At 63.9% G+C, this 27,905-nt stretch overlaps 1 protein-coding gene across 16 annotated transcripts in view; it reads left to right on the top strand.

Annotated features, from left to right (window-relative positions):
* Window positions 1-27,368, top strand: part of PLEKHA6 (pleckstrin homology domain containing A6) — a 52,086-nt gene extending 24,718 nt beyond the window's left edge. For 6 of the 16 annotated variants that reach the window (XM_052815231.1, XM_052815246.1, XM_052815247.1 and 3 more), the window contains exons 2-26: window positions 6,492-6,572; window positions 6,742-7,057; window positions 7,178-7,250; window positions 7,780-7,880; window positions 10,290-10,465; window positions 10,697-11,185; window positions 11,586-12,096; window positions 12,538-12,624; window positions 13,469-13,522; window positions 15,700-15,780; window positions 17,369-17,437; window positions 17,880-17,960; window positions 18,230-18,379; window positions 18,862-18,957; window positions 19,409-19,520; window positions 19,678-19,817; window positions 20,576-20,725; window positions 22,076-22,202; window positions 22,335-22,444; window positions 22,734-22,916; window positions 23,071-23,235; window positions 23,491-23,624; window positions 23,765-23,907; window positions 24,534-24,657; window positions 25,189-27,368. In XM_052815231.1, the coding sequence (XP_052671191.1) occupies window positions 6,755-7,057; window positions 7,178-7,250; window positions 7,780-7,880; window positions 10,290-10,465; window positions 10,697-11,185; window positions 11,586-12,096; window positions 12,538-12,624; window positions 13,469-13,522; window positions 15,700-15,780; window positions 17,369-17,437; window positions 17,880-17,960; window positions 18,230-18,379; window positions 18,862-18,957; window positions 19,409-19,520; window positions 19,678-19,817; window positions 20,576-20,725; window positions 22,076-22,202; window positions 22,335-22,444; window positions 22,734-22,916; window positions 23,071-23,235; window positions 23,491-23,624; window positions 23,765-23,907; window positions 24,534-24,649 (3,651 nt within the window). In that variant the 5' untranslated portion in view covers window positions 6,492-6,572; window positions 6,742-6,754 and the 3' untranslated portion in view covers window positions 24,650-24,657; window positions 25,189-27,368. The other 10 variants (XM_052815242.1, XM_052815237.1, XM_052815243.1 and 7 more) reach the window with 10 other exon arrangements.
* Window positions 27,369-27,905: the final 537 nt, after the last annotated feature.

Genomic DNA, 27,905 nt, shown 5'->3' with positions numbered 1-27,905 from the left:
CAACCTTCTCTCCTTTCTCTGCCCTCTCCCAGGGCTGGCATATAACTCTTCCAAGTCCAGGGCAATTCGGACACGCTGAGCAGCGTTTCCCACCGGGTTGCGGACCAGGCTTTTGGCCAGGGCTGGGGCTGGCACAGGACACCCCACAGCCAGCTCAGCCCTGCCGAGGGTGTGGGGAGCGCACAGGGCTAGTTTTTATTTTTTCCTGCTTGAATCATCCAACGGGGGTTGAAGTAGCTGCAGCGATGGGGCAGCCCGGGGCCTCGCTCGGCAGAGAGCCGGAGCTGGGGACGGCCCCGCGCAGAGACGCTGGAGCAGCCGAGCTGCTGGCACTCGTCCCCTGGCTGCAGTGACTCCACCAGACCCGCTCGCGCTGCGCCTGCAGAATTTAATTTAAATTTTTTTATTTTTTCTTTCCTATTGCATCTCGAGCATGCGCTGCGCCGGCCCCGCGGGGCAGAGCCGAGCCCTGTGCACCCTCTGCGCCAAGCGGGACAGCCCCGGGGGTGTGGAGGGTCTGGTTTATTAGTGCATTAGAATGCATTTGCTCCTGCCCCGGGCTCCCCTTGCAAGACGGGACTTGGCAGTTTGCACTTGCTCATCTGAGGGTGGATTTTCTCTGCCAGCACCCTTGCAGGGGCCGTGGGTGATGGGGTGACCCCGCGTCCCTTCCCGTGGGTGCTGAGTGCTGCAGTTAACTGGGAGAAAAAGGTTTTCAAGGGCTCCGGTCGGAGGAGAGGGATGTGGCTCGGGAGGAGAGGGAGAGGTGAAGAAAGGGCTAGAAAAACAGAGGAAGGAGGCCAACGCGCAGGGCGTGTTTGGCCGGTGGCCACGCAAGCCCCTTGCTTGGGAGCCGCCTGGACGCTCGCCCCGAGAACACGGGTGAAACCTCCAGACGAAGGGTTTTCATTATCGCTTCGGAGGGGGGTTGCAGGCAGCCTTGGCCGCTTGCCTCCTCCTCCTCCTCATCCTCCTGCTGCTGCTGCCTGCCGCGGTCCCGGGGTGGCAGAGCCCAAGCAGCCGTGACGGTAACCCCTCCATCCCACCCGAGCTCCCCCCCCCACACCCCGAGGGGCTGGGGCGATGGGGGTGGCGAGGCGCCTGCCGGAGGTGAAATTCGGGTTGGGGCGTGGGAGGACAAGGCGGTTGGATCCCCCTGGCACACAGCCAGCCTGGGAGCTGGAGGGATGATGTTAGCCCGTAGCGAGCGCTCGGAGGGGAGCCCTGCGGCTCCGGCATCGCACCCCAACCGGTGCAGCCCGGGCAGGGCCGGTGGGAAGGGGGTTCTCGGGCTCCCCGTAGCCCCCCTGCCTGGCTGCTTTGCTCTGGATTTAGCGCTTGGCAGGCTCCGGCGCCTGGGCGGTGAGCCTGCGCCTCCCCTCCTCCTGCCCGCTCGCCGCCCTCGCAGCCGCCAGATAACAGCCAGGAGCCCCGACGCCCCGGGGAGGGCCGGGGTGCGGGAATGGTTCCCATTAGCTGATGTCTGCTGCACGCTGGGAGGTTTTGGGGGCTGCTTGGCTGCGTCCAGCCAGCGGAGCTGGATTCACCGTATGCTGTTGGAGAGGACCCCCCCCTGCACCCTGCACCAGCCCGCGGTGGGCTTTTTCCAGCCCCGCTGGTGCATCCCGCCTTCCTCACAAGGAGGGGTCCCGAGGCAGCCGGCCAGGAATCCTGCCCAGCAGAAGCACGGCTGGCATCGCCCACCGGTGCTTTGCGCCACGGCGAGGCGCGCTGGGGGCTCGCTGCTCCCGCACCCGCTCCCCCAGAGCCGGCTGCAGGCACCCTGGATGCAGCGAGCCCCGGCGGGAGCCGGTGCAGGGAAATTGCTCCCTGCTGTCACTATTTCAACCTGCTCCTTCCCAGCTGGGTGACATTAACTCTCTCGCACCCTCAGCCGCAGCAAAGAGCTGCTATAAAGCAGCCCATCCTCCTACCCTCCTGCCTGCTGCTGCTCTGGTATGGCTGGATTACAGCCAGTGCTGCTCTTTTTCACGCCGCAGGGTGATGTGGGCACCCACGCAGTGTGCCGGTGACTGTGGGGGTCCTCGGGCTTTGCCCCAGCCGTGGTTTGAGAGAGCTGGAAAGCTGTGACCTTCATGAGCTGTGGAAGGGCAGCGGGGAGCCAGGAAGGTTGTCGTCCTGCTCTCGACAAACTTCAGCTTTGGGGAGGGGGAAGAAAAGCAGCATTGAGTGAAAGTTTTGTTCTTCAGTTATTGCATTTATTCCTTTCTCTTGCTCCTTACCTTTATGAAAAAGCAAGAGGGGGTTTAGAGGGTTTTTCTTTGATGGTTACCCTGAGGAAAAGCACTGACTTTTCTCCCCCACGGCTCTCCTGGGAGGTCCGGGAGACCCCCCCCACCCCTGAGCTGCTGTTCGGAGCCCTGCAGCGTGTCTGCTTGATCGGCTGTGGAGGATGCCGTGTCCCTGCCCACCCCCAGATACTAATGACTGTGAAATAGCCCAGCTGGTGCGGGGAGAACGGCGCCTGCTCTGGGCTGGCAAAGCCAGGGTTGATCCCGGGTTAGAGGCTCCCAGAGTGGCCCCTGAGCCCAGCACAGTCCCCCGTGCCATTGAACTGGGGTGACGGGGGGCGAAACCCTGCCACTGGGGGGGACGGTGCCTCCAGCGCAGCCGCGGGTAGATGCTGCGGCTGCTACCTGCAGCCGTCCAGCGCACCCAGGAGCTGCCTTTCCCGCTCCTGCCACGCCGTCCCCCGGGGCTGCTGTCCCCAAAAGGGGCCACAGCTTCGGCTGACGGCTCCCCTTCCTCCACGGCGGCCACGCCACCGGGTGAGCATCGGCTTTGTCGCATGGCGGAGGGCTGGCACGCACCCGCGGGCCGTTGGGGGACCTTGACCCCCAGCTGCTTCGCTGCGGAGGGTGGCGGTGACCGAGGAGCGGGTGAGTTGCTGCTGCGGGGACGTGGGGACAGCCAGCGCCGGTGGGTTTGCCAGAGGTGCGGACGCCGGCACGAAGCTGGTGCTGCCCGCCGGTGTTGCGGTGGGCTGGTTTCTCCGTGCGTGTGCGTCTTGCCCCGTGGCTGGTGGCCGGCAGCGTGCCAGCGGGGAGAGCAGCGGCGGCACCGCTCAGCTCCTCCGTGCCCAGAGAGCAGCTCCGGCGCAGGGTGCCCTAAAGGGGTGGATTTAGGTGTTTGGGAGCAGTAATGCCGCTGCCTTGGCACATCCTCTGTCCGTGCTGGGGACGTGGTTCCCGTCCCTCTCTGCTCCCCACCACCCTCCTGGCAGGGACCACTTGTGCCACAGGAGCATCCCTGAGCCGGGCACTGGTGCTGACCCCGCTTGCCGCAGGCTGACCGACTGGCATAGCTGTAACTTCAGGGCACCGGTTTTCGGGAAGAGCAGGTGAATGATGCAATGGCTGGGAGAGGCCGGGCTGAGCAGCACCGCAGGCAGGCGGGCTGTGTCCTGAGGTGGTCCCAGGGTGCTGGCGGAGCGGGGATGCAGCGTGATGGAGGCCAGCTGGCTTTCTGTGCTCTGTTTCCTTCTTTGGAGGTTTCTTTGAAATGTCAGCGCTGCCTTCTCTCCCTCCCAAGGCATTATCATAACAGTCCTGATGTATTTGCATTCGCTTTCCAAAGTGCCGTGCCCAGGCGGAGGGTGGGTCACCCCGAATCCTGCTCCCAGGGCTCCCCACTCTTAAGCTGCTGGGGTGTGAAGGGCTCCCCGGACTTTTGGGGGTGCTGAAGCCCCGTTGCTGGATGCTCTGCAGGGTCCCGTCCCCCCTCTGCAGCTGCTGGGTTGTTCGGTGATCGGTGCACGTGCCTGTCCTGCTCCCCGGGATTTTCTCTTGGTGTGACCTGGGGAAGGGACGGCGGCACGGGGGGCACTGGGATGGTTTGGGGACAGAAGCAGGGGGAAGGGATGCAGCCAGTGAATCCAGGGCAGCGGCAGAGCTCATCTCAGTGCGGCTGCCTTCCTCGCCACGACACCCCCCCTCCCTTCCCGAGCAGCAGCCCCCCGCACACCGCTGCCCTGCCGGATCGGGGCGAGGGGGGGGGGTCCGGCAGCCCCCAAATCCTGCCTTTCTCGCCCTTCGCCTGCCGCCAGCTGCTCCCCAGCTCTGCACCTGGGCTGGGGGAGGCGGCGTGTGCAGCGCTGCCCTTCGCCTCTCCTCTGCGCGGGGACGCGAGCGGGAGCTGTTTGTCCCCGTCGCTCGCCGGCTGGCTGTCGCACACCGGGGCTCGCCAAGCCCGGCTGCACCGGAGCCCACGGAGAGCTCCGCCACCGCTGCTACCGGGAACGCCGATGCCACCGGCGCAGGGTTCGGGGGACTGGGACACCCGGGAGAGGACAGGGAGACCCTTCGGCCGCTGCTGGCATCCCCCTGCCCGCGTGGGGTTGCTGCCCCCATGGCACGTGCCGTCGCCTCGTAGCGTGGCGGCCGGCGGCACGGGGCTGGCCGTGCCCACCGCTGCTATGGTGGGAGCCGGGAGCCGGCGCTGAACTGGGAGGGCCCCCGGCATCATGCTGAAGTTTCGGGCGGATCGGCGGGTGAGGTAGGACCCTGGGGTGGGCTGGTGGGGGGACGGGGGGGGACGGGGACGGCAGGCAGATGGTGGTGGGGGACCCTCAGCCCGGGCAGCGGCTGCTGCATTGCAGTGCTTGGGAGGCGATGTGAACTCGGGAGTTTCTGGAGCGGGGTCAGCCGAGGGAGCTGCTGCCAAGGGGGGGTTTAAAGGAGGTTCCCCGGCTCTTCCCAGGGTCTTGCCACATCTGGGGGTGGCGGCAGACTTGGGGCGGGGGGAGGCACCGGGGTAGGTGCCAGGAGAAGCTGCGGGGGCTGCAAAGCAGGGTGGGTGTCCTGGGCTTGGCGGCAGGGCGGGGGGAGAGTCCAGCCTGCGGGAACAGAAACCTGCTGCGGTGCGGGGTCGTGGGCAGGGTTGGGGGGACATCCCCGGCTGGGGGGACACCCCCGGCTGGGGTTCAGGCAGGCTGGTGGGTCCCAGCAGACCTCCGCTTTCCAGGGCTGGCGCAGTCGGGGTGTTGCTCGCTTGGCATTTGCAGCCTCCCCGTGGGTCAGCATCACGGGGGACCTGGGACCTGCCCCCGGACCCCCACGTTACGTCCCTCCAAAGTCACCTGCCGGGGGCAAACGGTCCAGGAGCGGCTCCAGCCCCGGGTGGCAGAAACCCCCTTTGCTGCTGTCAGAGCGTGGGCCGGGCAGGCTGTCTCCACAGATAACTTGTGTCGGTCATGGCACAGAAAAGCGCGGTGCTGGGGGGGGTTTGGGGAGCGAGCACTGCCCCTCGTTGTGGGGTGCGTACACATTGCCCAGATTTTTAAGGTGACCCCGAGCGAGGGGAGGGCTAGGGGAGGAGAGCAGATCCGTGGCAGGGTGCAGGATGGGACTTGCAAGGGGGAGCAGCTCTTGGCAGGGCTTTTTTTGGGTAGAAAGCGGTTAATATCTTCAGAGCCTGGCTGGAGCCCAGGTTCGGGGTGAAGTGTGTGTGGATGGGATGGTCTTGGCAGCTGCGTTTTCTTGCTCAAACTTCCCCTGTTTTGCTGACGTGCGGAGGTTCAGCAGCGTGCCGGGCTGTTGGTGTGTTGGCTTCACGGGTGGCCGGGAGCACCCGTGTCCCGGTGCCCGGCAGCTTTGGGAAGAAGGGACGTCGTGGGGACGGGGTCCAACGCAAACTTCTCGGGATGGAGCCCTGAACCCGTGGGTGCACCTCGTCCTTTCCTCCTGCCACAGCTCCAGCAGCGAGGGCCCCCGGGAAGCAGCGTGTGAGCAGGTTCCCCAGCCGGAGCAGCGAGGTGCTGGGGTGCCCGGCAATACCGGCTCTGCGGGATGGGGCAGGGGCAGGGACACGGCAAATGCTGCCAGCCAAGCCCTGCTTCTCTCCTCCTGGTGCTGCCAGCGAGTCCTGCACCGCCGGCGGTGGCCGCCTTTGGCTGCACCCCAGCGTCACCCCAGCGTCACTGGGCCTGATCCAGCTGCACCAGCTTGTGCTGGTGGGTCCTGGGCTGATGTTTGGGATGCACAGCCCTGCGTGGCCAGGTGACCCTGCTCTTAGCCCGACTCGAGGCGTTTTGTCAAGTGGCTCTAAAAGCAGTAAAGCCGAAGGGGAGGATGTGACGCTGGGGACGTCGCTGCAGGCACAGCCCAGGACGGGCCGTTGCTGCTGCTGCTGCTTCTGCAGAGACTTCTTCTGAATGGGGTTTATGGTAATGTCTGGGATATGTCCAGCAGAAGTAACGAGGGCTTGGCCACCAGAGACCTCATTTCGGCTCCCAGCGAGGCAAACGCTTTCTGGGAAACGGCGATGAAATGTGCCGAGCGGATCTGAAGCATGGGGTTAGCGGGGGCGTAGGGGAGGGTGATGCTCAGGGAGCCAGCCCCAGCCCCAGCACCGGTGTGGGACAACGAAATGCTGGGGTCGGAGCAGCAAATGTGGTGCTAAAGGCAAAGGGTTTCTGAGGGGGAGACGGGGATGGGAGATGCTAACCACCGCCCCGCCGCTGTCTCTTACAGCCACAATGAAAGGCGGAACACGTTCCTGCACCCAGTGACGGGACAGGTCCCCGAGGACAACTCAAGACTTGACTTGCAAAAGTAGGTTGGCTCCCAGCTCCCCTGGTTTCAGGGCCTGGGAGTGGGTTTTGATGGGGGACCAAGGTGGTCTGGGGTATGGGGGCCCAGTGCCCAGGGTGGGGATGCCAGGGGACGGCTCCCGCGGGCTGGAGAAATGCAATTCTGCTGACTCAGCTCTCCCGTGCCGCAGACCGACCTTGGACATGTCAAGCAAAGCGGGCGGCAAGCGACCGGCGACCATCACCAGCGAGCCCTCCAACCACGCCATGGTGTCGGAGGTGCCCCCAGAGCGCCCCGGAGGCCGGGTGGGTGCCCGGAGCCGTTCAGCACGGCAGGCGGCAGCGGAGACGGGGTGTCGGGGGCCCCCCCGGGGACTGAGCGGCTCCTCTCCCCCTCTGCAGGCTTCGCGCTCCTCCCGTAAGGGCATTGCCTTCGGGAAGCGCTCCAATTCCATGAAGAGGAACCCCAATGCCGCCGTGACCAAAAGCGGCTGGCTCTACAAGCAGGTACCTGAGCCCCCGCCGTGCCGGGTGTCCCCCCCCGGAGCCGTGCCATCCCCTTCCCATCCGCCTGCGGCAGCACCCCGTCCCCGGGTGGGTGCTGCTCTCACTGCCCCTCTCTCGCAGGCCAGCTCGGGGGTGAAGCAGTGGAACAAGCGCTGGTTCGTGCTGGTGGATCGCTGCCTCTTCTACTACAAAGGTACGGCAATGCGTGCCCGCTCCGGGTGCCCCCCGCACCTCGTGGCCCCCCCCCCAGCAGGACCCAGTGGCCACCAGCTGGGTGCCTCCACGCAAACCCAGGCTGTTAGCAGGCTCGGAGCAGATTTTGCCGGCGTGGGCAAAGGGGGTCCGGAGGTGACAGCCCGCTGGGGAGCGGTGGCCATGCACAGCACCCCTTTGTGCGGGTGTTTGGCCCACCAGGGACCCGAGGGGTTAATGCAGGCGCCTTCCCCAGCCTCCCTGGCAGCTGGCTGGGCTCAGCCCTGGCAGCGCAGCCGAGGGCGGGCATGAATAATTGAGCAGGCTGTTGTGCGAGCCCAGCAGAGCCACGAAGAGCTGCCGGGGAGCAACAGGCAGGCAGCGGTTTCCCACAGGTGGCCTGCCCGCCTGCTCACCCACGGGAAGGGAGCGATGGGCTCGCGTCCCCGCAGCAGCTCGTGGGTCTCTGCCGGGGGGCAGCCGGGGCTCCAAGCTCCTCCGTACGCGTAACCGCTGCGTTTGCCCACCAGACGAGAAGGAGGAGAGCATCCTGGGCAGCATCCCCCTCCTCAGCTTCCGCGTGGCGGCCGTGCAGCCCTCCGACAACATCAGCAGAAAGCACACGTTCAAGGTCAGTGCGTGGTTGTGCCGGGGCTTGGAAAAGACGGAGCACTGGGGCGGCGGTGATGCTCGCAGGGTCCCCGCTGCTCCCTCTTCTTGCTTTCTCGGTGACGGGGCGTGGAGCAAGCTGGGGAGAGGGGTGACGGCAGTAACCCCCCCCCGGGGAAACCCTGCGCACTGTGCGGGTGTGCCTTCTGCTGGGGAAACTGAGGCACACGTGGGGCAAAGCAGCTTCTCCAAGGTCATCACCCCCTCCCCAGGCCTGAGCCGCTCCTGAGCAGTGCCCCCCAACCCGAGGAGGTGCTGGGCGCAGGGCAAGCAGAAACGCTGCCCTCGCCGGCAGTGCTCTCGGCCCTCTCCCTGCCCCGCTTTCCCCTTCGCATCGCTGCTCCCGACCAGCCTGTCCCCACCGGCTGCTGCGGCGCTTCTCGGCTCCCGGAGCCAGACGTAGAGAGGTGTCCCCAGCTCCAATTTTTTTTTTTTTTTAGCTTCCTTCGAGTGGCGTGCGAAGGAAAGGCAAATGTAATTACAAGGGGGTAGCACGTAATGAGTCGCTGCTCGTCAGCCTGCGCTGCCGTGGGTGTTGGAGAGGAGAGCAGCGAGAGGCGGAGGGCGGCTGCTGCAGCTGGGGCTCTCCCGCACCCGGCGGCAGATCTTGGCTCTCCCTCGCTCCTCAGAGCTGGGTCTGAGCTTCCCTGGCACCGCACGGCACTTGTCGGCATCACCGTGTGCCTTCGGCATCACCGTGCGCCCTCACCGTCACAGCTGCTCGTGCTGCCCACGGTCGCGGGTCGTGTTAGCACTCGCTTGTTGATGGATCGATGCACAGGCTGGCTTACACTTGTGTACACTTGTGCAAAAACCCAGCGTGCACCTTCCCGCCCGTGAGCGTGGCGGGAGCTGGTGCCTGGGGTCCCCGCAGGGAGCTGTGGAGGAGTTTTTCCAATCTAAGGGATGGATTTTTGTAGCTGCCACCCTTAAGCCTGCCTTTAAGCTGCGGCTGAGCGTGGTTTAGGGGCGAGCGTTGGCGAGCAGCAGCGGCAGCCAGGAGCCGCACGTGGGCTCTCCCGTGTGCCCTTGCCGATGCTGGCAGCCGGCGAGGTGTCTCTGCCTGCGGCTTCGGCAGGTGAGAGCAAAGAAGTGACCTGGAGGTGTCGAAATGTCTCTCTTGGTTTGTGACACTGGTGGGGAAAGAGCCTTGCAAAGCTGCTGCCCGCGAACCAAGCTCTGCAGGCGCACGCCTGCCTTTCCATCTGCACCGCGAGGGTTTTGGGGATGGTTTTGTTCAGAGAAGGGTAGAGAGGGTCCCGATGGCCAGGAGAGGTCTGTGCCGCAGCGCCCGCGCTCCTGCCATGCTGTGGCTTGACCCCGTGTCTGTGTTTCCTCCTCTCTCCGCGGGCGAGGATCCCCGGACAGGAGGTCTCTTCGTGCCCGTCCACCACGCCAGCACCCAGCCACCACCTAGGTAGTACCTTCTTGTGTTTCTGCTGCATGCAGGAGGGTGAGGGACCCGCAGGCTTGCTGGCATGCTCCGCTCACCCCGCTCGCACTAATCCAGGGGATGGATCAGTTTGGTTGGATGTTTTGCTCTGGCTGTAGAGCTCTTAGAGGCAGGAGTGCATGGGGGTTGCAGGAGGTGACCCCGTGCCTGGGCACGGTGGCTGCATGCTCTGGGGAAGGGGAAGATGGAAACCCAAGGGAGGGTTTTAATTGGACCCCCCATTTTTTATTTTTTTTTTTTAATTTTTTAAGGGATTGAGCCCTGAAAGTCTTTCAGGGGGCAAAACCTCCTGCTTTCTCCCTTTTCTTCCTCCTCGCTGCCTCCCATCCCTTTCCACAGAGGGGGAAGGTGGAAGCTTCAAAAAGGCCCTAAATAGCCAGACGTGCCTTCTGGCACCTTCCAGGTGGAGAGTAGGCACCGACATCTTGGACCAAAAGCAAACCCCTTTCCCCCCAAAAATGTTGTCTGGGCCAAGAAGCCACCTTCCCCCTAACCCTGCATGAATGATAACGCTCCATCCAGCGCTGCCGCTCTCGCTGGGATGCGGACCCTTCGCCGGCCCCGTGCACCCCGTGGGGACTAGTTCGATGCTGCGGTGCTGCAACCCCTGCACCGGGGTGCTGCTCCTCTGCTGCGGGGCCCTGGGGAGGGCTGGTCCTGAGCATCCCTGGGGGTGACCACGGGGGACTCGTGGCCCCGGGGGATCCCCTGCGAGGGGATGAGGGCTGGCGCTGGCTCTGCCTGCAGAGCCTTCCTCCCCCTTGGTGCCAGCGAGGATGCACTTGGCTGTGAGGCTCGGGCAGGGGGGGGAATGACCGTGCCTGGCTTCTCCTGCGGCGGCAGGACCTCGTGTCGGGGTGGAAATGGAGCTCTCACCCTCCTGTCTGTCTCTCTCCCCACTTCTCTGCCTCCCTGCAGGTGACGGTGTGCTGGGTAGAGGAGATGCCGGCGAGTAACGAGCAGTCCCTGTCTCCCCAGGCCGAGCACGCTGGCATTCGGACCTACTTCTTCAGCGCCGAGAACACGGAGGAGCAGGAGTCCTGGATCCAAGCCATGGGCGAAGCCGCCCGGGTGCAGATCCCCCCAACCCAGAGGTCAGCGCCCGCCGACTCCCCATGCCGTCCCTCTCCCCTGGTCTCTTGGAGATGGGGTGGGGGAGCCGTGAATCGTGGCCGGGGTCCTTCTGGGAGCATGAGTCCCTCTGCAGAACAGAGCTGGGGGAGAATTGGCCCCCCCAAGGCTGAGGGAGGGACAGGACGTTATCGGCCACCCCAGGGGCATTGCAAAGGGAAGGTAACCCTCTCTCCTGTCTCGGCACCCCCCAGGCATGAGAAGCCAGACTCCGAAAACATCCCCCCCAGCAAACACCACCAACATCACTGCAACGCCACTCACCGCGAGCACCCCAGAGCTGACCCCAATGCCAAGACCCGGGGGGAAGGTGACGGCCGTGGCTCGGAGAAGATCGAAAGGAAGTCGGAGAGGATGGAGAGCAAGAAGGAGCCCTTGGCCAAAGCCAATGGCATCGCCGGGCAGGAGATGCCCTCGGAGCCCAGCAGTCCTTACCCCGAGGCACCCCGGGTACCGGCGAGCGTGGAGCGGCCGCCGCAGCCCAACGGCTGGCCGTACTCATCGCCCAGCCGCCCCGGCAGCACCGCGTACCCCCCACCCGATGGGGAGAGCGTGGCCCACCGCCGGGGCTTCGCCCCCCGCACCAACCCCGAGAAGATCGCCCAGCGCAAGAGCTCGATGACGCAGCTGCAGCAGTGGGTGAACTCGCGCCGGGGGGCCGTGCCCCCCGAGGAGCTGCGGAGGTGAGGGCTGTGGGGGGCTGGCCGGGGACAGAGGGGGGTCCTGCTGCTTTTCTCCAGGTGCTGCCCCTCAGGTGATGCTCTGGGAATGTTTTTGCTTTTCCCGTCTACTTTCTCCCCTCCTGGGGTCAGAAAATCTCCTTTCTGGGCTGTTCCCACGTGCCAGCTCTGAGCTGTGTGTGGGACACCCCGAAAAGCCGAGCGGGGTGGGTTTTGGAGGGGAGGCCACCACAGGATCCCCGGGCGGCGGGATGCCAGCCAGCCAGCTTTCCAGACGCTGGTGTCGGAGCTGCCTGCTCTAAGGCTGTCCTTGCCCACCGGGACCCCCGGATGCGGAGCGAGGGGGCCAGGCACCCCCTTGGCCACCAGCCTGGCTCTCACGGCTCTCTTCCCCCCCCTCCAGCCCCACCAGGTTTTACCCCGTGTCTCGCCGGGTGCCCGACTACTATTCCCCCTACTCGCCGCAGTACCCCGAGGATTACCAGTACTACCCGCCCGGGGTGCGCCCCGACAGCATCTGCTCCATGCCCGCCTACGAGCGGGTGAGCCCACCCTGGGCGCTGGAGGACAAGCGGCACTCTTTCCGCAACGGGGGCACCTACCAGCTCCGCGACTGGAAGGAGCACCCCGGTTTTGGCCGGCAAGATGTCCCGCTCTGGCTGCCTGGTCCCGGCAGGCAGCCGACCTACTTGGACGAGATGGATGCAGCCTCAGGCTCTCTGCGACGGATGTCGCTGCAGCCCCGCTCCCGCTCCGTGCCCCGCTCGCCCAGCCAGGGCTCCTACAGCCGGGCACGGGTATACTCCCCGGTCCGCTCGCCCAGCGCCCGCTTCGAGCGGCTGCCGCCCCGGGGAGAAGAGATTTACGCCGACCCTACCACCTTCATGATGAGGCGGTCCATCAGTTCTCCAAAGGTAAATGCCCGTCGGCGCTCGGGGTGCACGGGGTTGGAGGGAGACCCTCGCCGGGGACGTCAGGGCAGGGGTGCTGCAGCACAGCTTGTCCCTTCTGCATGCACAGCCTCAAAATGCCACCAAGTCCATGGCTTGCAGCAGCTGATGGCTTTAGGTCCTCCCTTGCCTTACGGCAAAGCTGCCCGGGTTGCGGTTGTTCTGCTGCGAGCCCAGAGAGATGGGACAGGAGGAGATGGGATGGGGATGGGGTGTCCAGGGCCACCACGAGTGATGTGCTCCCGAAGAGGGAGCACCGGTGTCCTTGTCTTGCCGCTGCGTGCCCCAAAGCGGGGCCTGACCCTGCTGCGGGGCCGGGGTCTGCCCTTGCCTGTGCTTTCTGGCCTCTCGCACACCTCTTACGTGTCTCTGATTTTGGGGTGGGGGGGTCTCCTCTTTCCTCAGTACGACTATCTGGGTGATAGACGGCCCGTCCCTGCGGGAATGTATCCGTACCACTACCCGGCATCCCCCACCGTCCATGACAAAATGGTACGTATGTACGCTGCTGGCACCGGGGGGGTGAGCCCCGGCGGACCGGGGTGCACAGAGCCCCCGGGGGAGGTGGGCCAGCTCGGGGGCTCCTTGCTCGGACAGCCGAGGAAGAACCGCTCCGCTCCAGGGGCAGCTTTGCGGGTCTGAGCTGGGCTGCTCTGGGGCAGGTCAGGACTGCAGGTCCTTTAACTGGTGTCTCTGGTGGCTCCCAGCTGTGCCGAAAGAAAACCCTTGTGGAAAGGCCCCCAGTTCCTGCCCTGCAGCCCCCAGGTTGCAGGGACAGTGGGACACCCTGGGACCCCTGTACGCCCTGTGATGCTGGCCCAGGCTTGTCACCCCCCAGGGTGGTCCCTGGCTGAGGCTGGCGCGCACCCTGCACCTCTCCCCCTCTCGCTTCCTCACTTCTGGCTACAGCTGCTGCTTTTTCCTGCGTCGTGTTTCCCCTCAGAGCACTGAGGGGTTGGAGCCGGCGGGGTGAGACCAGGAGGTCCCCCCGCAGAGCACGGTCCCCAAACCGTGTGGCAGGACCGGCCGTTGGAGGAGGGAGAAGCACGAGTTACCATAAGCCACCCATGCTGCCATCCATCCTCGCTAGCCGGAGAAGCAGGGGAAGGGCCGTGCCTCTTTGAGGCACCGTTAGCCGGGAGGGAGAGCCGGGAGGAGAGCGGGTCTCCCGCAGGGCACATCCACGGCAGCTCTCCCGGCTCTGTGCCAAGGAGGTGCCTCGCTTCCCCGGCCGAGAGGTCTTTGCATTTCCGTAGCCTTCACCTAACCGCTTTGCTTCTTCTTTTATATGTTTTGTGTGTTCGTTTCTTGCCGCATGCCTGCTGGCTCCTGGTAGGATGAACTTTTAGACCTTCAGTTGCAAAGAAACCTAGAGTATTTGGACCAGCAGGTAGGCAGAGCTGGCTGCAAGCCTCACGCTGCTTACGTCCCCATGTGCCCTCTCCCCAGCGGCGTTCCCTTCCCTCCCAGCACAGCATCTCTTCCCCTAACATCCATCTTCACCCTTCTTGGCATTAAAGCAGCACGAGTTGTCGTTGGTTTGCTTCTTCCATCCTTCCCGTCTGTAGGGTTGCTCATTGCTTGGCAGAAAAATCCCCCTGACAGCGCGTTCTGTGTGGTGTGCTGGAGCCGGTGGGGGGGTTTTGGGGGGAGCCGGGGCAGCTCCCCACATGCCTGGGGCCTCGGGGAGCTGCCCCTGGAGTGCAGGGGGGGCAGCCGGCTCTGAAACCCTCCCCAGGTTGGTCTGCACCGTGCTGGCAAGCGGGTCACCGGTGCACGGTGCCAGCGTGGCCGTGCTGGATGGAGTGTCCTCACACCCAGCGGTGCCTCCGGCATCGGTGCGAGCTGGGCTGCTGCGGGGGTCCCAGGGCTGGTGCCCCCCACACGAGGGGTGGCTGGGTGAGCCGTGGGGAGCCGGACGGGTATGAGGTGGTTTCGGTGACGCGCTGGCCCTGTTTGATGCAGGGTGGGCCTGAGGTGCCCACCAGGACTGATACCAAAGCAGCAGCTCTCAGTTTTTTTGCATGCCAGGGGGTGTTTGGAGGAAAGCTGTGAACTGACTTCATCCCAGGAGCAGGGCGGGGGGAATCCAGCTGGGAGAGACCCCTGGGACTGGTGGGGTAGGAACCGCAGGCACCGGCTGAAGTCGAAGCCGGGGACAGGAGCTGTCGGCCAGTGCTGCAGCCCTGGCGCTTGCCTGCAAAAGCCAGGCTTGCACTAAGGGAGCTGCTCCAGAGACAATCTCATTAGTCTGCAAATCTCCATCGGTGCAGTAATCGCCAAGATCTGTGTCTGCCTTGGAGCAGAGCCAAGGACAGGCAGGAGCACTCGCTGCAATAAAAGCTCTCTGGATTATTTCACAGCCGTCGGCAGCAATGCTTGCTATCCGAGGCTCTTTAAAACACTCCCTAAAAGGGCTTTGCATCTCCTCCTCCTCTCCTGCTGACCTCTGGAGAGACTAATTCGGAGTGACGCTGTCAAGTAGCTCTTTTCAAACAGCTTGCTGCTTTATTTTCTCGCTCCTTGCTTGTCCAGTCGCAGGGACGGCTCCCTCGGCTGCACCCCACCTTGCTGACCTGCCCCCAGTCAGGGTTTGGTCCCTAGTTTGTGCTTAAACCGCTGTCACCCCTTGGACCTCAAGGGTCCTGGCCGTGGGGTGCGAGGGGCTTCCCTTGCGTCGTCCGCTCTGGGCTGCGGATTCCTGCAGCGATTCCGCAGGCAAAGGCAGCGGGGAAGCTCCGGTGCTGCCGATTTGAGTGACCCCACCGTGCAGCACCAAGGGACCCTGAGGCCACTGCTGGCTGCGCACCCCGGCAGCAGTGCACCCAGAGCAGCAAAACCCTCTGGGTTGCAGGGGTATGAATGGCCCTCACCCCCCCCGGGGTTGGGGTCCGTCCCGCTTCCCTGGAAGGCTCGGCACAGGCTGCGGCTCTGGGGAGGTACAGGCACGTTGAACACCGTCGCGTCCTTGCCCTGCCTGGCAGCGTGGCCATAATGTGCCATCTCCACAGGAGCACCCCGTTCCCAGCCGGCTCCGCTGCTCGAGGCTGCTGGACTGGAGAGGGGGACGCTGCTGTCACCTTCTCCTAAGCCCAGAGCTTGTCTGCGCCTTGATCGGGGTCACCCCAGCCCCGGCTCTGCCACGAGGGCAGGGCACCAAGCCGTTTGTCAGCGCAAGGAGCAGGGCCCGTCTGTCTGTCTGCTGGGACCACGCTGTGCGCTGCAGCCGTGGGCGTCTCTGTGCAAGCTGGTGTCTGTGTGTGCAGTTTGCTGCTGCCCAGCTCGGAGCTGGCTCAGTTTTATCTGTGTTTTCCCCTCAACAAAGTTTTCAGGGCATGCAACCAGCCCAGGATGCTCTTGAGTGCACAAAATGGGAGCAGCAACAGCCGGGGTAGCCGTCCCCACATGGCTTGAGCCGCTGGGACATCTCTTGGAGGTGGCATCTTGCAGCCCGATGCCCTGAGGGCTCCTGGACTGAGCCGCCTCGCTGCTCCAACGGCACCCGAGCACGCAGCACACGAGCACATCTCTGCTGACTTCTGAATTTTCCTTCCCTGTCTGCCGCAGATGAGCGAGAGCGAAACCCTGATCAGTATGGTGAACAGGATGGTGGAGACCTCCTCCCCTAGGGCTCAGCTCTACATGCAAGTAAGCCTCCGGCCACGGGGCCGTGCATGGCTCGTGCATGGCAGCCACGCCAGCCGTCCCGCGCTCCATCCCTGAGGTCACCTCCTGCCATTTCCACTCATGCAGACTCCAGCATCCATGCGGCTCCGGCACATCACGCTCTCGGGGACCTGCTAGTCCATCCCAGGCTTTGCTAATCCATCCATGAGCCATTAAAACTCAGTAAATCCTTGTGCCGAGAGCACGAGGTGGGGACGCGGCAGTCCTGAACTCTCATCCTTGTTTGGGCTGGACTCGGGTGCTTTGCTCATCCTCTGTTTGCGTCCTGTGTTGATGAGGCAAGGAGAAGGTGTGAGATGACTTAAAGACAGGAATCCAGCCCGAGGCTCTTAAACCAAAGCAACAACTCCTGCAACAAGGAGAGGAAACAGCTTTTTACCCCCAGAGGCTCTGCCTCATTCTCCTCCCCAGCCCTGAGAGGGCTGCAAAAGCATGGGGATGTCCCTGCTGATGTTGGGCTGCACCTCCAAGTGCAGGCAGGTCCCATCGCCTGGGAACGTGTCTCTGGGTCACTGCAACCCACAGCCCGTCGTGCTGCGAGCCCCGGGCAGAGGGGCCGCGGGCCCCCGCCGTGCTGCCCAGGGCATCTCCTGGCTGTGCGAGCGTGCAGCGGCCGGGCGATCGCTGGGGTTTTCTGATGAGGGGAAGGTGCCTGTTTCCATCTGCTGTGTGTGGGGAGCAGGGACATGCTGGAGGGCGAAGCTGGAGCTGCTGAGATGCTCCCGCTGGCTGGGCTCCCTGCCTGGAGGCAGCAGCATCCCCATCGGCCAGGCTCTGCCTGCAGCTGCGCTGGGCATTTCCCAGGTTCAGGTCTATTTGCATTGTCCATTAGTTTTAAATGGTTCTAAAGTAGCGTCTTGCTTTCTAGCAATAATGATCCCCTTCTTCCTATCTTATGCCTTTCATCTCAAGATCTTGGAGGCATTGAATTGTTGAGGTCCCATTAGTAATTTAGATTTCCAGGAAAGGAAAATGACTCACAGAGAAGCCGGATGGTAAACAGCCCCTGATACAGCTGCTGATTTATAGGTGTTTCCACTCTGCTAAGTGGGATTACAGCTTAATCTTTCTGCCTTTGTTTCCCTGCCTATGAAATGGTGGCAGTTATACACCAGGCGGTTAATGATTCACGAGGCATCTCTTTAACTCAGCTCTTGGCGTCCCGCGGAGGGGTTGTCTCCAGCTAATTCCCGTGGCTCACCCAGCCGACGGGCACCGGGGCTGGGAGCAGGGAGGGAGGTTGCGCGTTCATCCGACGGGCACCGGGGCTGGGAGCAGGGAGGGAGGTTGCGCGTTCATCCGAGCCACCGGGCAGGGCCAGGGCGAGAGCTCCAGCACCGACATCCCGCGCTGCCTGCGGCACCCGCTGCCTCCCGACCGATGCCGGCATCTGCCCGGCCGTGCCGGCTGCGGGGAGCGCTCGCCGCCTCCAGAGACTCGGCTCTCGCCTCTCTTTCCCTGCTCACGGGGATGGGGGAGAGGGGCTGGGAGCTGCCTCACCTTCCCCAGGGGTTCCCGGAGCTGGGCTCACCCCACGCTCTGCTTGCAGGTGACACCCTTCCCGGAGGCCTACAGGGAGACGCTGCACGCCTACAAGATAAGCGAGCAAGACACCGATGTAAGAGCAAACGTCTGTCCTGCATGTCCCCTCTCTGCCCTGTGCTTTTGTCCCTGTCCCCCGCAGCAGGTCTGCTGTCCCCATAGGGAGAGCTGTGCTGAGGGCTCCTGCGCAGCCGGGTGGGACCTGGTGCTGTCCCACGTGTGGTGTGTGCTGCTCGGGGACTAAATCCTCCGCTGAGCTTAGCTGCTTGGTCTTGCCCCATGTCCAGATTTGGCCCATGTCACCCTGGCCGGGGCTGAAGGCCCTGCAATGAGAGCAGCGGGCTGGAAACCCTCCCCAGGACCACGCGTTGTCCCACCAAACCAACCCCGTGGGCCGTGTCCCGGCTGCATCCCGTCTCTCCCAGCTGAGCAAGGAGTTGTTTGCACGGGTGCACCCCACACGCCCCATCACTGGGCTCTCATCCCGTCCTCCCTTTTTCTTTCCCTCCCGGGGACAGAAGCTGCTGGGGAAGCTCTGTGAGCAGAACAAGGTGCTGCGGGAGCAGGAGAGGCTGGTGCAGCAGCTCCGAGCGGAGAAGGTACGTGGTGGGCAGCTCCAGCAGCCGTCCTGGGATGAGCGTGGCTGCACGGCGATGGCCGTGCCCAGGCAGCACCTTCATGGTGACAAAGTGACATGTCCTGCTCTCTCAGGGACAGCTCAGCAGGGGCATTTCTGAGCTGGGGGAGATGCCCTGGCCATGCCACAGTCCCAGGACTGCCCGCGTGTTAATGGCCTGTTAAGGAGAGGGACTGTACCTGCTGCACCAGCCAGGCTCTCACGGCTGCATTTCCCTCCCGTGCCCCCCAGGAGAGCCTGGAGAGCGCGCTGATGGGGACGCACCAGGAGCTGGAGATGTTTGGGAGCCAGCCTGCCTACCCGGAGAAGCTGCTGCACAAGAAGGAATCACTCCAAAACCAGCTCATCAATATCCGCGTGGAGCTGTCACAGGCCAGCACGGTAACGGGCTCCCCCTCTGCTTCGGTCCCTGGCTGTGGGACTGTCTCCCCCACCCGCCGAGATCTCTTTTCTCCCTTCCTGTAAAAAAAAAAAAAACAAGAAGGGAAATCCCCCCGGCTGGCTGGGGACCCAGACAAGCCAAAGTCCCTCAGTGGGGACAAAGCAAATTAACCCTCATGGTGCTGAGCTGGCACACGTGCCCCGAGCTGTCTTAGCTCCTGCTTCTGCCTCTGGCTCCCCGGCACTGCTGTGCCCGGCATGCCGTCGGCACCAGGCATTCCCATGGGCACAGCCTGGCTGGGGCACAGCAGAGCTTGTACCCCCCCCGCTGCCACCCCTTCCCCAGCTCAGGGGGGGTTGTGTTGGGTGCAGCATCCTCGTGCTTTCCCGGGTGCTCCCACGCTGTGCTGGCCAGGGCTGCTGCCAGCCGGGGGAGAAACCTGCCAAAGACCCCCTAACCCACCCACTTTTCCCCTTCCCAGGCCTTGGCAAATAGCACCGCCGAGTACGAGACCCTGGAGAGCGAGGTGTCCGCCCTGCACGACGACCTCTGGGAGCAGCTGAACCTGGACATCCAGGTGAGTGGAACCCCGCCGGCCCCAGGGTCCCCCCGCCATCCCCGGGGTCCCCCCGCTAATCCCGTGGAGGTGGAAACCCCCTGGTTCCTTCAGCCCTCTGCTCCCCCCCAAGGAGCCAGTTTGCAAGTGGCTGCTCCACGCTCAGCCCTCCACGCAAGGGCAGAGGGACTGGGGAACGGTGGGCACCTGGATGCCATCGAGAGCTGCAGCCCAGTGCTCCCCGTGCTGCTGGGGCTCCGTCAGCTCCCCCCAGCCCACGGCGGGTGCCCGGGGGAGCGGAGTGATGGCTCCTGGCAGGAGACGAGTCATGGGTGTGATGGCTCAGACCCCCCCCGGGCTGTGTCTGCCTCGGCTCAACGCCCACAGGTCCCACGGCTCGGCTCGGGGCCGGGGTGCAGCAGGGCTGACAGCGGTGGGAGCCGCTCTGACCGCTGCCTTTTCTCCCCTCCAGAACGAAATGCTCAACCGCCAGATCCAGAAGGAGATCTGGCGGATCCAGGACGTGATGGAGGGGCTGAGGAAGAACAACCCGTCCCGTGGCACGGACACTGCCAAGCACAGAGGTGAGCAGGGTCCGTCCCTGCCCTTGCACAGCACAAACCCTGGCGTGCCGCGGCTTGGGGCATCCCCAGCGCCTGCGCTGCCGCGACGCAGACGGCAGCACTCGCTCAGGGAGATGGAGGCCCCGGTGCACGCACTTATTTCTGCTTTTCTCCACAGTGGCCATTGGCCCGTCGGGGACGTACAGCTCCAACAGCCCCGCCAGCCCCCTGAGCTCGGCCAGCCTCACCAGCCCCCTCAGCCCCTTCTCCCTCGTCTCCGGCTCCCAGGGCTCACCCACCAAGCCAGGACCCGGCGAGGTGAGTGAGCCCAGGGGTCCCTAGGGAGCCCTTTGCCACCATCGGGTCACCAGCCTGGCTTGCAGGCTGACCCGAGCCCTTGCTCTCGGGGGACGGGTGGGCACCAGGCGCAGAGCACGGCTGCGTTTCCCTGTGGCTCTGCCTGGGGGCACCGTTTTGGCCACGTGCGTGGGCTGTGGTATCCCCTGGTGGCATCTGGGTCCATGGTCCTTGCAGGGGCTGCAGCTGGGCTTTGCAGCCTTTGGGCTCCTGCATCAAGCAGCCCTGAAGGCTGAGAATCGCTCAGCTCCAGCCTTTGGCTTCAGGACCAGCTCCTGCTGCCACCACAGTCCCCTCTCGCTGCCCTTGCTTGCGGTCCAGCAGTACTGGTCTCGCCTTCATCCACATGAAGTTTAGGGTGACATTTGGGGGCTCCCCAACCCCACCTGGCTGTGCAGAGGTGATGCCAATGTCTGCTGGGGGCTGCCAGCCCCAAGCTCGGGAACCCCTCGCTTGGGCAGCCCCCGAATCCTGCCTGGCCTCGCTGCCCTGGGGACGTGCAGCGGCGAGGGCAGCACAAGAGGTGGGAAGCACTGTCCCCCTCTGCATGGGGACACGGAGACCACGGAACCCTGAGGAGCGGCGGCCGGCTGCTCTCCTTCCTCCCTTCCTTGGCTCGACTCTTCCACCGTGTGTTGTCTCAGTCTTTTTCTAACTCTGTCTTCCTTCCTGGCTCTCAGTGTCTCTGCTCTCACGCCTCATGCTCCTCTCCACCCCAGGAACCAGGCCCGCCTCGACCTCCCCTCCCCAAGTCCTACGTACCCCTGGAGTCTCCTCCGACCGTTCCTCCGCTCCCCGGTGAGAGCCGCCTCTGGCCGTACCCCACCTCCCCTTCCTGGCAGCAAGGCGGCGAGGCGAAGAGGGGACAGGTACCGAAACCTCTCCAGAGCAGCCCTGCAGCAGCAGCTCCGTCCTCTTCCTCCCCGAGACATCAGCTGGCAGGGGCTGGGACGAGGCAGGCGATGGGGCTGCCCACCCTCTGCCCACCCTCTGCGGGGAGGTGGCACTTGGCTAGGGGACAGCAGCATGTGGCTGCTACCTGCAGCCTGGGCAATGTCCCCACAGCAGCCTCACCGTGGCCCTCCTGTCCCCTCCAGGTCCCCTGCACCCACGCATAGCACCCACTGTGCTCGCTCAGGACAGGGACTGGCTCCTCGGCAGCCCCCGAAATTGCTGCAGCCCCCGAAGCTGCTGCAGCCCCCGGTATCAGCCCCTCTGCTTTCCTCTGCCCTCGCCTCTCTCGCTGTCCTTCCGTGGCACCGCTCCCCACCATGCAGTACTGGCAAGCTCTGCCGATGGGGGTGACCCCCCCCCCCCAACTCCTGCCCACCCAGGGAAAACCCAGATTTGGGAATTCCTGGTAATGCCGTGGCTGTGCTCCCGCTGGGGGAAGGGGCCAGGTTTGGACACCAGGAGACACAAGCGTCCTTGCAGCCTGGGGGTCAGGATGCGTGCACGTGGGGCCTGGCCCGGCAAAGCAGCGGCCGTGCTGGGTTGGGAATGGTTACGGACCCCAGCGTGAGCCCAAGTGGCATCTCCAGCAGCCGTGCAGCTGCAGGGTAGCACAGTCCTGATCCACGGGGTGTAAGAGGTGCTGGGATGCACGATCTCCATGAAGAGCACAGGGCAGTTGAGGGGGGGCACGTTGGGCTCCTCAGCTTATTGCCGAACCCCTCCATTGTACCAACACCACTGCAGCGGTGCCCGGGCCCTGGGCAGGCTGTGCCCAGTGGGTGCAGGAAGGGCAGGACCCCGAAAATGGCCCTTTGCTCGCTCTCTGCTGCTGCACAGTGTCTGCCCTGACTTCTGTCCCAGTGGGACCCCGTCCCCTCCCACGGGCACGGGATCTTGCTGGAGCTCAGCACAGAGCCAGGGTGTCCCGTCCTGGGGCTCCCGGGTGCCACCTCCGAGCGGTGACAGGATCGTCACCCCTGCGGGAAGCTTTTCCCATGCAGGAGCCTGTGCTATGGGGACAGCAATCAGTGCTCGACCCCGACGGGCCGGGGCAAGAGCTGCAGAGCCCTGCCAGCCCCTCTCCCCACATGTTTGGGGTGCGCTGGTACCGCCTGGCTAGTGTCTGTTTGTCTGTCCGCTCCCGGGAGTGTGTCCAGAGGCTGTATGTCACCCCACGGGCTGCAGAGAGCAGCGGGTCTGTCCCCAGGCAGAGCATGACCCCCAGGCGGGACGGGGTCTCACCGGGGACCTGCTTTCCCCCACAGCCCAAGCCGAGATTCGAGCAGAGCAAAAAAGAGGTGCAGCGACCGGCCGCCCCCGGGCCCCCAGCCGAGGGGCTCCTGCAGAGCCGGCAGGAGCCAGAGGCAGAAAAGCAAGCAGCTCTCAACAAGGGTACGGCACTGGGGCCGGCGGGTCCCACTCCAGCGGGCACCCTGTGCCTGCCAGGGGCACCCAGCATCTTGCTGGGACCCTGCCCTTGTTCCCCAGGGGGGGTTCAGCCTGGTGTTTCGGTTTGCTCCGCAGTGGGCATCGTCCCCCCCAGGACCAAGTCTCCGGCGGAGGAGGAGGTGGTGCCCACGGTCGGTGTGCCAAGGAGGAGCGCCGGCGGCATGGCCAACGGGCTCAGCTCCCGGGTAGGGCTCGTGTTTTGGGGCTGGGGTGGTGGGGCTGGGCTAGCAAAGTTGGGGGGGCTGTATTGCAGCCTGCAGGGCTGGGGCAGCAGGTAGGGGAGCCCGTTGCTGCATGGCTCCACATCTTAGCATCCAGCTCCTCGGGACCCTTTGGGCTATTTCGGTGCCTTCCCCGCACCCTGGGAACAGGCTGAACGCAACAGCCCGTTGCAGAGGGATGCAGCTACAGGCAGACAGGGCCGGACCCTGCTGCAGGCAGGGGTGCGTGACCCTGGGGCTGGGCTCTCCCCAGGAGAGACCAAAGAGCGCCGTGTTCGCCAACGAGACGAAGGTGAAGATGAGTGTGGAGGAGCAGATCGACCGCATGAAGCGCCACCAGAGTGGCTCGATGAAGGAGAAGCGGCGCAGCCTGCAGCTCCCCGGCAGCCAGCAGCCTGACACCCCCGGCACGAAGGCACCCACCTCCTACAAGGTGGTGAGTCCCTGCACCGGCCGTGGGGCTGGGGCAAACCGGCCTTTGCTTTGCAGAGTGCCTGAAGTCCCTGATGGAGCAGAAGGGACACTGGGGGCTGTGGAAGGGGACAGTGTGCCATCCCGGGGGGGCTCAGCAGGGCTGGGGTCCCTCGCAGGTGCGCCGGCACCGCAGCATCCATGAGGTGGACATCTCCGACCTGGAGGCAGCGCTGCGCTCCGATGACCCCGGCAAGGTCTACGAGACGCCCCAGGAGGAGATTGCCCGGCTGCGCAAGATGGAGCTGGAGCCGCAGCACTACGACGTGGACATCAACAAGGAGGTGAGGACGGGCTGTCCTGGGGGAGCTGGCAGCCTGGGCACGGGGCATCCTTATCTCCGCAACTGCACCGGGGTGGGGGGGTCAATCCATCCTCCTGCATCAGTCAGGATCCTGGAGACACTGGCTGTGCCCAGTCAGGGGCTGCCCTTGCCCAGGCGGGTGCTGGGAGCTGGGGGTGAGTGGGGCAGGTGGGTGCTGGAGTGGGGACGGGTCCCCGGCACTGATGCTCAGCTCAGCCCTTGCCACTGTGCCCAGCTCTCCACGCCGGACAAAGTCCTCATCCCTGAGCGGTACATCGAACTGGAGCCCGACACGCCACTCAGCCCCGAGGAGATGAAGGAGAAGCAGAAGAAGGTGGAAAGGATCAAGACCCTCATTGCCAAATCCAGGTGAGGCTGCTGTGCCCGTGCCCACGCTGGCCATCCCGGGGTGCAGCCCACCACCCGCCTGCACCCCTTCCCCGGCCATCCCTGCAGGGTCTGTCCCGTTGAGGCTGGGCATGGGTGCTGATGCCGGGTGCTCTGCGCAGCCTGCAGAATGTCATCCCCCTGGGCGAGGGGGAGGTGGACACCCCCCAGGACCCTGAGACCCAGCTTCAGGAGCAGGAGAAGAGGATAGAGATCTCGTGTGCGCTGGCTGCCGAGGCTTCCCGCCGGGGCCGCATGCTCTCGGGTAAGGCACGGGGAGGGGGACACGGAGGGTCGGAGCCCCCCAGCCCCGCGGGAGAGCAGACCGCAGGTAGCATTACGCACCGAGCGGGCAGGTTGGGTGCAGTACTGGCTTACGGGCTGGACAGGCAGCAAGAACAAGGGGCCAATATGGGTAGAAGAGCAGGCTGCATCGCTCCTGGGGTAGGGCATCCCTGTGCAGTGGGAGAACCAGCCTGGGGATGCCCGCAGCTGCCGGGGTCCTGCCTGCGGTGCCTGGGGCTGCCTTGCCCTGCGGCAGCGCTGAGCGTCGTCGATGGAACAGCCACTTCGGCCAGGCACAGGTTTCAGCACCTTCTCGGAAACGTTCGCGAGGCTGCAGGATGGGAGCTGCGGCACGCGGTAGCACGCCGTGCCCGAGCGAGCGTGGTGGCACGCCGTGCCTTGTCCATGGGGAGCCCTGCGGGGAGCTCACGTGTGCGCATCGCGGCCAGGCACCGCTGTGGCTGTTTGTCGTGACCGCGCTTGCTTCCCCCCTTCCTTCCTCTCCGTTTCCTCCCCTCCGCTAACCTCTCGCTGGGTCGCCTCCTTCCCCTCGCCGCTGCCGGCAGCTTGTGTTCTTCACTCCCTTCTCCCATTTCTTGTTTCCAGCTCAATGCGCTACCCCAAGCCCTCCCACCTCCCCAGCCTCCCCGACTCCACCGACCAACCCCCTCTCGTCTGAAACATCCCGGGTCGCCGACAACAGCCATTTTATGCGTGTCTGAGCCATGAAGTAAGCACCTCTTCTCTCGTACTTCATCCCATCCTCTCTCCATCCCGGGGGGCCGGGCGGGGGGTGCCTCTTCTGTGCCTGGCGTCCGTCCATCGCTGCTTGCTCCAGCTAACATCTCCTGAGCCACGTCAGCCCCGTCTACTCCCATGGACCAAGCGCAAGTGTCCTCCAAGGCGAAGCCCCCCCCCGGGCTGGGTCAGCCAGGGGCCACAGCGTGGGCAGGGAGGGCTCAGCAGGCTGCTGTGGGCAGGGGGGGCCCACGCAGGGAGCAAAAGGTGGGGGTAATCTCGGGGCCAGGCTCTGGAGGACGCCTGCCCTGGCACGTCTGTATTGGTGGCTGCAGACCGGGGGGATGCGGCATCCCCCTGCTCGGTTGGAAAGTCCCCCCCAGGGAGCCGGGGGCATGGAGCCAAATCTGTGCTAGGTTTTGCTCCGAGCAAGGCAGGAGAGGGGTCTGTGGGGTGGGCACAGGGGCTGCCCCATCGCCAGCCACCCCACGCATAGCTCAGCCCCGCTCTCCTCTCCCTCCAGCTCAAGCCCTGGCTGCTGCCGGCAACATCAAGTTCCACGGGGCCACGTTTTAGCGCCCTGACATGACACCGAACCTCTCGCCATCGTTTTTGGTTCTCCTGGACCCCCTTCCCTCCCACCGACGGCGAGACCACCCGGCACGGCCCAGCAGGGAGATGCGTCGCCGACAGCACCAGCTGCTCTGCCCCATCCCGGAGGAGACGTGTGGGTGCTGGGAGGTTGTCCGCTGGAGCGTGGTCCCCAAGGAGCCCCCCAGGCTGCCGGCTGGCACGGGGACAGATCCGTGGTGTCCTGGGTGTCAGGCTTGTGTGGACGGCCGGGCAGGGGCATCTGCAGCAGCGGCCGCCGGCACAGCAGCCGTCTCCCTACCGGGACAACCCTGGGGGAGCGTAGGACTCCCTGGGCTCCCCATGCTGATGCGTTGGTCTCCCAAAGGTCTGCGAAGGGGCTCTTCTGGGTGGAGACCGGCCAGTACCCACCTTGGATGGTGCTTCCACCTTACACTGGACCTGGATGCTCCATCTCTGCTCCTCGGGTACCTCTTCCCCTCCCTGTGCCCTGAAGCTGCTTTTAGCATCCGTCTGGCTGGGGGTAGTCTCTGGCAGAGCCTGCCCTGTCTCATCGCTGCTGGCGCTGGTGGCTCAGCAGGAGCAAGAAGGAGCTGTGTTGGGGATAGGATGGATGGAGGTGGGACTGGGGGGGGGGGGATGACACAGGGGTGCCCAGAGGAGTGCTGTGCTGGGGGGTCAGGGTGGTACAAGGGCTGCCTGGGACACCGGTGCGCCGCTGGCACGGAGCAGGAGGTCTGGGCGAGGACGGGGACGTTGGACGGGAGCAGAGGAGCGGTGCGGGGAGCTGGGGAGCGAGGTGGGACGGCGAAGCTGCGGGCTTGGCTGGGATCCCTCTGCGGTGGATGGGGACGGTGACGAGAAGGGGAAGGGGCTTGAGGCCAGGCGGCAGCTCTGGGGCTCGTCCTCAGCACGGGGAGCAGCACCCCGGCTGTCCCCCATCCCGCCGTCGCCTCTTGTCTCAGCCCCTCTGAAAATCTGGCACCGCATCTCGCCCCAAGACCTTGCCATTGCACTCCAGACCCTTCGGTTTGTTTGGTTTTCCTGTAGCAAGTTTACCCTTTTCTTTAGCTTTCTGGAGGGAGAAAAAAAGCTGGTTCTGCCTGGAAAAGTGGAATCCCACACGAGGTTGTGCGGTTGGCAGGGCTGCCCCGACGGGGCTGGGGCAGGCAAGGCGGATGGAGTGAGGAGCTAGGTACCGTCCATCCTGCAGCTATTTCCCTACTGGCCTGATCCTGACACCCACCAGGACCCCTGCCCCGCACTCCCCCCTCTGCGTCCCCATCGCCCCCCGCGCACCCCATCTTAGCAATACTGGTAGGATCCCAGGAGCCCCAAGTCCCGCTCCGCTCCCGAGCCTCCTGCAGCCCTCTTAGCTCATAAAGCTGGCCCTTTATTTTGCTATTACATGCCTTAATATATGTTTTATGGAAATTATACATTTATAATATATATCTATATTTGTTTTTCTCTTCTTTTGTGGGAGGTACTGTTTTGTGCTAAGCTCTCTCTCTGCAGGGTTGTTGGCACCAGCCCTGCCAATGAGTTACAAAAGCAGATTCTTTGCCAATTTATCAGAAAAAAAAAAAAAGAAAAAAACCTATTTAAAATATATATATTTTTTCTGCTTTTATTAAAAGCAAATTTATTTAAAATAAAATATAAAGAGACTGTAAGTTTTAAGAGATGATACGTTTATTTTCCTGAGTGCAGCGGCGTGGCAGCCAGGGCGGGCTCCCCAGCTCATGTAACCGGGGCAGACCCCACTTACACCGGCTGTGGGGACACCGCCGGGGACGTGCCGGGGACCGCGGTGCACGGCTGTGGCCCATGCAGAGGCTGTGTTGCCTGGCGGGGAGCCGAGGGGGCACGCAGACCCATAGGCAGCAATTCCTCCCATCTCTGGGGACCAGAGAGGATGAGGAGCATCCCAGCGCTCCTGCCCCTGGTGTGCCCGGAGCCGCCAGTGAACTCCGGCTCAGCTGTGCTGTGGTGGCCAAGTCTGAGCCTTCCCCGAGGCGTGAGTACAGCCTGGTGCACAGGGACCCCACGGCTGCCGTATTGTGGAACCTGGTGGTCGTTATTTTGTTTTTTTTTAAAAAAAAAAAACAACCTTAATTCTTAATTTTATTTTGGTTATTATTTTTCATAACACTTCATATACCAGTGACTTGTAACCGAGAAAGGATTTGCATTGGGAGGAAATCTATTTATGCACTGGGGAGGGTGGGAAGGGAGACATTTGTTTTCTGGGTTTTTTTGCTAGTGTTAGAGAAATAAAAGTATCTAAGAAACAATAAGGTGTCAGTGTCTTTTGTCTAGAGGTGACTCAGATAACAATTTTAATATTAGACTGAAGAGACGGTGGGTGAATGGCTACAGCATCTCAACCAGCAAGGAAGGCTCTCACCTTGCCCGTAGCTTGCTCCAGGGCTGGTAGCACTTTCTCCTCCTCCTCCCTGTTTTGGGGGGGTCATTTTCCCAGTGGGGCTTATTTTAGCTGTAGCTGCTCAATAGCCAGCTCTCTTGGAGGAATAAAAAAAAAAGCATTTGTACTTGGCAAGTTTGTATAAAGCCGAGGAATAAAAGCAGCTGGTTTGTAAATGTGTGGAGCTGGTGCCTGCGGGACATAGATGGAGAGGTCTCCGT

This window comes from Harpia harpyja, chromosome 19 (assembly GCF_026419915.1).
Source record: "Harpia harpyja isolate bHarHar1 chromosome 19, bHarHar1 primary haplotype, whole genome shotgun sequence".
NCBI lineage: Eukaryota > Metazoa > Chordata > Aves > Accipitriformes > Accipitridae > Harpia > Harpia harpyja.
Note: the sequence above shows the minus strand (reverse complement) of the source record. Positions and strands in the feature narration are given on the sequence as shown.